This window comes from Arabidopsis thaliana, chromosome 3 (assembly GCF_000001735.4).
Source record: "Arabidopsis thaliana chromosome 3, partial sequence".
NCBI lineage: Eukaryota > Viridiplantae > Streptophyta > Magnoliopsida > Brassicales > Brassicaceae > Arabidopsis > Arabidopsis thaliana.
Genome location: NC_003074.8, coordinates 18,238,007 through 18,247,845, shown reverse-complemented (window position 1 = coordinate 18,247,845; position 9,839 = coordinate 18,238,007). Strand labels below are relative to the sequence as shown.

Below are 9,839 nucleotides of genomic sequence, written 5' to 3'. Positions count from 1 at the left end.
TCCATGTGTTTTGTTTTAATCTCGTTTGTAAATAATTACAACAATGAGGTTAAGAACTAATGTCAAAATAGATTTATTGAAGCAGGACCGTGTCTACTAATGTGAAAATTAAATACTCGTGTTTATACATGAGTGCCAAAAGGGCCAGTTTGTAGAGTGTATATTACTATAGACTATAGAGTAAATACCTACCAAAATGATCTTATATAAATTTACATCTGAAGCAACCATTAACAAAATAAACGTCTTCTAGAATAAACTAAAGCTTAAAATTCTTCATTCTATAGATATAAAATCATCATATGTATTACATCATTACATGTTTCAAATCGGTCTTGTCTCACTATTTTTTTTTGTTCTACGACGAAATTAGTTTTTTTTTTTTTTTGGATTCTAGTGGACACTCGTTATGAACCGTGGTTTTAGAAAAACCAAACCTTATTATCCACCTTGTTCTAAGATTGTGGATTTTGCGGGCTAGGCGCACGCTCCTGTTTTTTTTTTAACTTGTTATTTTTGATACAATTTTTAGTATTTAAGAGTATAACTAGCAAACACGATTGATTATATATAAAATAGAGTAAAATCTCTTAATTAAATTCTATATTTTAAATTGATAATCAATATCATTATTATCCATATATATGATACTGTTTCTGTGCTTATTCAATAATTCTGTACATGGAATTTTAGTACATAAGAAGTTGATGCTTTGTCATCAATCGAAACCCATCACCAAAGTGTTTGTGTTTTTTGGCTCCTCACTTTATCGCGACCTAATTTCATATTTCTTTTAAAGATTAATTATACATTAGTGATTAGTTCAATATCCTCCCATATAAATTAACCATGACTTCACCTTGATCTAAACTTGCTTTTTTATCGACTACGATTTTTCTATTAAGGATTTGATCTAGTATAGTAGTATTATATGTTGATATGGATATGCTTCATTATACTAGTGATTAGTTAAATATCCTCACATATCACCATTTTTTCTTTATACTTGAAAAAGTGCTATATCTGCAAATCACCCTTTTTTTTAATACAATTTCCGTTAGGCGATCTAGTATTATATGACATTCGCATGTTACATTTTTAACTTAAGAAATTCGTAGAGATGAATATAGGACTTCTTTTTGGATAAAACGTTGAATGCAGTAGTTTTTTTGTATTTCGTTTATTCTTAGAGTACTTTTATACCTTATGATTCGGGGTTAAGCAAACGAAAAGTGGTCGAGTCATCTTTTTATAAAACATAAAGTAGATGCTTTAAACATAGAGTTGTGAATCGTTCACAGAATCGAATATAATTGAAATACCGAATAAATCAAACTTTTCATTGAGGTCAATGAACCTTTACCATAGCTTTATGCATGCATACATACTATATACATATATCCACGGGATACATCATAAATAGTATCCAGCTATACTATATACAGGGTTCGTTCTAATCCTTAAATTATGTCTTGTTATATGATACTAATTCATGTGGCAATTTTTATTTTCTTGGTAACAAGGAAGGAAACGTATAATGCAAAGACATTATTTAACAAAAAATGATAATAGTGATGGCGAAAATAATGATGATGGAGAGACATTCCATGTGATTTGGTTGTGGACTGTATGAGAAACAGAACAACCTAGATCTCACAACTTGTAACACACAGACAAAAATAGTACTTTACATAATGATTTGACTCAGTAACTTGGTGATTCTTTTACCAAAAATAGTATCAAATCGATATTAAAACAGCAGCCACACAAAAAAAAAATGTGGCAAATTTCACTTTTAAAATAAAAATAGTTTTTTTCTTTCTTTTTTGTTAGTTAGAATTAACTATAGAAAATTATAGCATAGTATTCTTTATATATTATAAAGCATGATTTTAAAAATAATGTTTTGATTATGTGTTATCATTAAAGTAAAAATAAGAAATTTATTTTGTGTCAACTATCCGAACTGACCCAAACTTAAAGAGTACTAAATGTCACCCAAATTAAAATACTGGGAAGATACCTCGACTCTTGATAGTCGAAACTCGAAACTAAAGGACTCAAAATCCACGATATCCTATTTGAATCCGAACCGGATGAGTACGCCTAGCAGAGGCAACTTAAAAGACCTTGTTCATTTGATAGAGAATAACTTTTTTGGTTATACAGAATGGGCTACGAATCTACGATCACTTTCCACAAAAGTATGGGCTAAGATATTAAACGGGCCTAACTTTAATTTCGGACCACTACTACTGAAAATCAGCAATACTATAATTTTGTGGTACATTGACATCGAGTACGAAGAACACTACATAAGCTTTTGAGTGAGAGAATTAACCCAAAAAAAAAAAAAAAGCTTTTGAGTGAGTGATTTTCTTACTTCTGTTCGTACTGCCTTTTCTCATTGTGTTTCATCGGCGTCGAAACAAATATCACTAAAGAAAATTTCACAAATCTCCTTCCAATCTCTGGTAGCTCCAATTGGCTTAAATGTGTAAGAAGTGCTTTTTCCTTTCTTCATTTATAGAGAAAATACTATGCAAAAAATTGCAAAGAAAATACAAAAAACATTTATGGAACAAAAGTTTCCTAAAATTTACTTTTTAATTTTCAAAACTAGACTTTCTATTATTCAAATAATAGTTTTTGCGTTTACAAATCGGGTGGTGGTGGAAGCTCAACTTTATTCTTGTCCTCTGTTTTTTAGTTGTTGGTTTTTGTTCTGTTTCTTTCAGTTTTGTAATCGACACCGAGTCGGTTGAAGATGTCAAAAGAGAAAGAAATTAATAATAATAGAAGAGTAGAAGACACATGATTGTTATATATATAAACACATTTGATAAATACATACAAAACACAAAGAAATAATTCAAACCCAAGTATAATAAAAGTTTGGAGTTCCACATGTCAACTGATACAACAGAATGGGAACAATATACTACTAGTTTTGTCTGGTTCGTTAAAAAATTGGTAGATAGTTCGTGAAAAGGGGCAAGAGTCGTTGAGACTTGAGAGACATGTTCCTAAAAAGCACCAAGAAAAAGAGAAAAAGAGAGCTCGACTCCTAATTTAAGGGACGGGTTTAAAGGAACATTAAGAGTAATGACTAATTTAACAAAAAATATATAATATTTTAATTAAAATACATAGATTAGATTTCTAATGAAACTAAGTTGTATCATATTTTTATTAGCACATGAAGCTTTAACAGATCATCATCAATGCCCATGTTTCTATCCTCCAATATCAATATTATCCTAATAGATTTTTGTCCACGGGTAGGAAAGATAAAAACTAGAAGTGTCAAAATGGTTAAATGAGTTATGGGTTGATCCATAACTCATTTAATTTGATGGGTTGAGTTGTTAAATGGGTTAACCCATTTAAGTAATAATTTAATTCATTATTATTATAAAATAATAATAAATAATTATCATTATTAATAATTATTAATTCACTATCATCAAACTTAGGATAGTGTTTTTGGCGGGAAAATCACGGGTTTACGTTTTTGACGGGATAATCACGGATTTACGTTTTTGGCGGGAAAATCACGGGTTTACGTTTTTGGCGGAAAAATCAAAGGTTTTCATTTTTGGCGGGAAAATGACGGGTTTACGTTATTGGCGGGAAAATCACGGGTTTACGTTTTTGGCGGAAAAATCACGGGTTTATGTTTTTTGTGGAAAAATTACGAGTTTACTTTTTCTCAATTTCATCGCTTGTATATTTAAGAAATTTGGAAAAATAATGTTTTATTAAATTGGTTTAGATGTGTTGGTTAAACTTAAATTGACATTGGTTTAAAGATTTTAGTTGGTTTAATTCAATTTACAAAACTTGATGGGTTAATTGGATAAACCATTGAAACCATTAACCATTACAACCCAACTCATTTTACCCATCAAACCAATTGACCCAATAACTCATTTGACCCATCAACTCATTTGAGTCAAAATTTTCTAACTCATTAGAGTTCATGAGTTGAGTTGAGTTGAGTTGACCCATGAATTTTGACCTATTTTGACACCCCTAATAAAAACATTGTAAAGTTCATGTTAATGAGAGAAACTTCCACGTCGAAAGGAAAAATTATTTAGTGATCGCTAAAATCGCTAAAATAAAGAGTGAAGGGGCAGAACACAAAACTATAATAGAGCAGGTCCAATGGAGAGCTTTAAAGAGCTCTACAGCAAAAGACTCTTCCCATAAAAACCCAAAATTAAATCAAAACGTTCCTAAATTAAGAGGTTTTTGTGAAACTAAAGGGACTTGACGTGTCACGGCCTGATTGGTCGTGAGTTTGAGAAAACAATTTTTTTTTCCCTTTCCCATCTCTTTCTCGAGCTGCTCTTCTCTGTTTTTCTTCTGATCTCTCTCAAATCAATTGATCTTCAACATTTTTTTTCTCAAAGAGACCCAATTTAAGATTCCACTATTAGACACCAAAAAATATAAGGACCCATCATAATCTCTAAACTATACAAATTCACAAAATTTATTAGTATAAAATTTAAAAGAGACTCTCTCAGGGCCATACCATTGAACATGCTAAAACTTCTCTAAAATGATAATGTCCCATCAAAAACATAACAGTGAAACCCATATCAACTTGCTAGTAAATAGAAATACTAATAAAACCTAAATCAGTAGATAAAACTGAGAAACACGTATTTAAACATTTTGAAAGGGTATGGCTTTATCAACTTACTTTCCTTTTATCCATATTTTACTAGGAACGTATAACGTCGTTTATTGCACCCTAATTCAAGAAATTTGTATTATATAACATAGAGAAAACTATTTTATAAAAAAAAAAAACAGAGAGAAAAACTATACATAAATGTAAACTAAATATATATGGTTGTGAAATATAAAGGCGGTGCTGATATATGGTGGGTAAACGACTAAACGTCGATGAACTGGTTTATATGGCGAATGTTATTATTGATTTGTGGTCGTCACGTCACTGGCACCGTGCCGTGTTAGACCATGAATTTATCTTCTTGCTGTTATTGTTATTAATATATGTCCACACAGTTGCCAATTGTCGACGTTGTCAATTCTAGACAACAGGATATTATCGACGTTGTCAATTTTGTGGGTTATTTTTTCTTCTGTGTAACGGTCGTATTATTATCAGAACTATACATTATACTCCATCACGGGAGTAATTCATAATTTACTAGTTAAAATTGTATATCTGTCGTCAGCCAACCAGCAAATTGACCAATAAACCATAATTAGATATTGAAATGAATGTGTCTTCGTCTTTCTTTTATTATTTATTAGAAAATAACTGGCATTTTATTTTTGTTCTACATAAACTAACACTAGAAAAAATATTAAATTCTTTTCTCAGCATCTTATTTTTTTTTCTACATTAAGTTTAACTACCAATTTTCTCGTGCCTAATATTTTAAAATTTTCAGTAAGTTCATCTTGTCTTGTTAATTTAGGGATTCCAGAAGTAAATTTTGGGTATTTATTTGCGTGGTCGCGGATGAAGAGCTATTTAAATAAGAATCTAGACTTTTGAAGCGGACACTTAAAACCATCTTTTTGGTTTAATGGAAGACAAGAAAATGAATGTGCTGATTTAATTGTTACATTTGCAAACCACTTGTACTCTCTATTTTGTACTTTCTACCCCTCATGGTTAACAATATTGGTAGAAAGGGCAAATTATTGTACGGTTCTTAGTATTCTTATACATTGAAGTATGATTTTGAGTAAAAAAAATAATAAAATATTTCTAAATTTAATAATCTTCATCGTATTTTGTAAAAGAAGTTGGGTTTAGATATCGATGAATCATCAAGTTGATCATTGTGTTTTTTTTTAAAGTGGGAGTAAACCAAAATGCTATACTAAAAAAAAAAGTATAATTATAAATAAGGTTTTGTGCAAAAATACCGTAACGTCGTTTGTTTTTGTAATTTTACTTTTTACATTCAAAATATATAAAATAATTTTATGAACTCTAAAATAATATGATATATAGTCCATTTTTGTAACTTTACATATATTGTAATCGTTCTCACGATTATATATATCTGTGTTTGAAAATTTTAAAGATATAGTTGAACTCATCATTTCGAGGGTTTCGATTTGATATATGATTATCAAATTTTAAAATTTACCAATAACGAAAAGTGGCTAAATTACATATTATTTTGGATTTTATAGGTTTATTTTGAATTTTATTGACGTGAAAAGTAAAGTTGTAAAAATGGACGATTTTGATGTTTTTTTTTGTTGTAAAAACTCTTTTAAATATTGATTTCAATATTATATGAATTTAGTAGAATTTTTAACATAGCAAAAGTAGTAAATTTTGAAAAATAATGATAACTGAAATATGAAATAGATTTGTGTTAATTAACTCTTAAATAATCTAAGTAAACAATAGAATTATAAAGATTTTGTCATAAGATATAATTATTAGTTTATTACTATCAAACTTTAATATTACTAAACGTTTTGTCCATTATTGCGTTATGTGAAGATTGTGGGTCCGAGTTACTAATTTTTTCGGTTAGATATAATCCAACACATCCAAAAAGTTATATAAAGAAGAAAGTGGCATAGAACAATTGGAGGCTATATATCAAGAAAGCGAATATTAAAAGTTTAAGAAAGAGAGAAAGAAAATAAAAGAGAAAGACTAAGCAGCAAACCATGGAGATTAAGACACGACGAGATACATCAGAAACATCCGTGAGGAAAGACGACGAGGAAGAAGTTGAGGAGGAGCAACCGCTTAGTCCGGCGGCGCGTGTGTTTCACGCACCGGAGTTTAACTGCTACGTCATCTCTGTTATTGGAATCAAGAAGAAGATCGATCCAGATGTGATCATCGAAGGATTAAAGCAAACTTTGATCAGACATCCTCGTTTCTCCAGTAAAATGGTGAGTCCAAATTAACTCGTACATATGAATACAACATGGTTAAATATTATATAGTTATATGTATTAAAAAAAATATCAACTCGTATGTATAAAACATAGATTAATGTTTTCAACTCTTTGATGTATTTATGGTTTCATTGACTTTTCTGGGTGTTGTTGCGTGATCGTCGAGAACTGGACGTGTTTCTTTGACCAATAATCTTTAGGGCGGTTCTTTTTCTAATTTTGCTACAATATCACACAGTTCACAAATCACAATAGTTGAGCATAAGCCACTCTGTATATTTGCTTTTATTTTCATTTTCAAAAGTTTATTTTTATTTGCCGGCTATTTCATTTTCAGAAATTAAAGAAACAAACATTGTTTTTATCTTCGTTTTCGAAAATTATCAAACATTGAAAAAAAGAAACAATTTAGAATTAGAAAATAGTAAGAAGAAAGAAATCCAAAGATCAGTGAAATATTTTTGGTCAATGAAATGTATAATTCTTTCGGATTTCATTCCAAAAATGGGAGAATGATTAGTTTTACTTTTTTGTTATAAAAATCTAGCAGAATATAGTACAAAAATATTCCACCCAAATGATAAAATTATTTAAGTATATTTCCTAAAACTAGCAAAAATTATTATTTATCATTTGAAAGTAGCTAATCAAAAGATCGTACATACAAAGGATTTTGCTCATGTATATTGAATAGCTGTTTGTTTTAATCTTAGTCCTAACATATCTCTATCGTTTTTCTCTTGACCACTTATATTTACGTACTTGTCCCTATAAATATGTTGTCAAAGAAAGAAAAAGTGTTCTTCATATATGTACATTTTTGTCTAATTTTGTATATCTTACTTTTGAGCTTCTTACCATTAATTTTAACATTTATTTTTAATAAAACTTGAAGGTGAGCACATCCGTTGGGAACAAGAAAAGACAAACACAAAGTTGGGTTCGGACAAACGTGGTCGTTACCGATCACGTCATTGTATCCGACATCCAAACGCAAAACATAGAGAACGGAAACGCAGACGCGTTTCTTGAGACCTACGTCTCGAACCTCACGACGGTCCCTTTAGACATCTCGAAGCCATTATGGCAGCTTCACCTACTCGATCTAAAAACCTCAGACGCCGAAAACGTTGCCGTTTTGAAGTTTCATCACTCTTTAGGAGACGGTATGTCTCTCATGGCCCTTGTCCTTGCATGTATGCGTAAAACATCAAACCCTGACGAGCTCCCGAGTCTGCCGAACCAGAACCGGTCGTCGTCTAGATCTTCCAGGCTAATGGCCGGTTCAAGAGGTGATTCCAGGTTCTTATGGTTAGTTATGGTTATATGGTCGGCGATTATGTTGGTTTTGAATACGGTTTGCGATGCTTTGGAGTTTATTGCTACAACAATGTTCCTTAAGGACACTGAAACACCGATCAAAGGCGATTTCCGGTTTAGTAAGAGTAAACGGATGTGTTTGGTCCATCGTACCGTAAGCTTAGACGACATAAAGCTAATCAAGAATACCATGAAGATGGTAATAATTTTTTTTGCGTTTATGAAATTTTATTAATGTGGATATATTCCTATATAACACTATATTGTGTTTATAATCAACGCTTGATTTCAGTTTAGATATTATTATTTATTTTGGTTTAGTAGACTGTCAACGATGTAGTACTTGGAGTCAGTCAGGCTGGCCTCTCGCAATATTTGGACAGAAGATATGGTAAATAAGTGTGTATATATATGACATAGACATGTTTTTTTAAACAAGTGCAATTCAATAATCTTGTGATTAATAGGAGAAAAGAAGAAGAAGGTAGGAGAAGATCAAGATTCTAAAAGGAAAGCCACTGATATGCCTAAACGAATAAGGCTACGATCAGCTCTACTTGTTAACTTAAGACCCAACACTGGAATCCAGGTTAGTTCATTGACCTAATTTTCACTTCATTTATGTTTTGACGACGATCATATAATATATTTATTGGTATAAAATTTCAATAATTGGTTGAAACAGGATCTAGCTGATATGATGGCTAAAGGATCTACGTGTAGATGGGGAAATTGGATCGGCTACATTGTCTTTCCGTTTTCTATCGGATTACGCGACGATCCGTTACAACATCTCCGAAGAGCCAAAAGGATCATCGATCGCAAGAAAAATTCGTTAGAAGCTGCCCTAACGTTCGTCGCCGGTAAATTCATTCTCAAAACATTTGGAGTTCAGGTTAGTTTCAAGTATTTTATGGCATCAAACCAAAACCTAACATAGCATTGATTTTTGTTTTTCCTTATAGTACTGTCCAATCTTATAAATTAAAATGTATATAAACAGGTAGCAGCTAAGATAATAAATAGAGCATTGTCAAACACTACGATGTCATTTTCAAATTTAATTGGTCCTATTGAAGAAATCAGCTTCTATGGACATCCCATTACTTACATGGCCCCAAGTGTGTATGGCCATCCCCATGTAAGTTTTTCAACTCTTTTATTATCAACTCTTTTTCTTGTAAAAGTGCATAAGTTTTGACGATCTCATTGGTCTTTGATTAGGCATTGACGATGCATTTCCAGAGTTACATGAACCAGATGACGATTTCGTTGACTGTAGATCCAACGGTCATAAGTGATCCTCATCGACTACTTGACGATTGGGAGAAATCTTTACAAAGCATCAAAGCTGCTGTGCAAGAAAGAGACTCCCGCTCATTAGATTGAATCAAATCTTTTCTTTTTTTATTCGTCCAAATTAAGTCTACCTTTTTTTTTTATGAATTCTGATTAATTTTAAATTAAGTCTACATTAGATTAACCAAACTAAATCCAAATTAATCAGAATTCATAAAAATTAGGATTTTCATTAAATATACAAAAAAAGTTTTTAAAAAAATATAACGTTAGTGTTATTATTTTCATTAGAATCGTTT

The 9,839-nt window shown here is 31.0% G+C and overlaps 1 protein-coding gene across 2 annotated transcripts; it reads left to right on the top strand.

Moving 5' to 3' along the window:
* Window positions 1-6,321: 6,321 nt before the first annotated feature.
* Window positions 6,322-9,802, top strand: AT3G49210 (O-acyltransferase (WSD1-like) family protein). 2 transcript variants are annotated; one of them, NM_114780.5, is made up of 7 exons: window positions 6,322-6,915; window positions 7,817-8,440; window positions 8,566-8,632; window positions 8,709-8,830; window positions 8,927-9,136; window positions 9,245-9,382; window positions 9,466-9,802. In NM_114780.5, exons 1-7 carry the CDS (start codon window positions 6,685-6,687, stop codon window positions 9,628-9,630), a joined length of 1,557 nt encoding a protein of 518 aa, NP_190490.1. In that variant the 5' UTR covers window positions 6,322-6,684; the 3' UTR covers window positions 9,631-9,802. The 2 variants fall into 2 exon arrangements, with proteins under 2 accessions (NP_190490.1, NP_001326077.1); NM_001339403.1 differs by having other exon boundaries at window positions 6,505-6,915; window positions 8,927-9,382; window positions 9,466-9,798.
* Window positions 9,803-9,839: the final 37 nt, after the last annotated feature.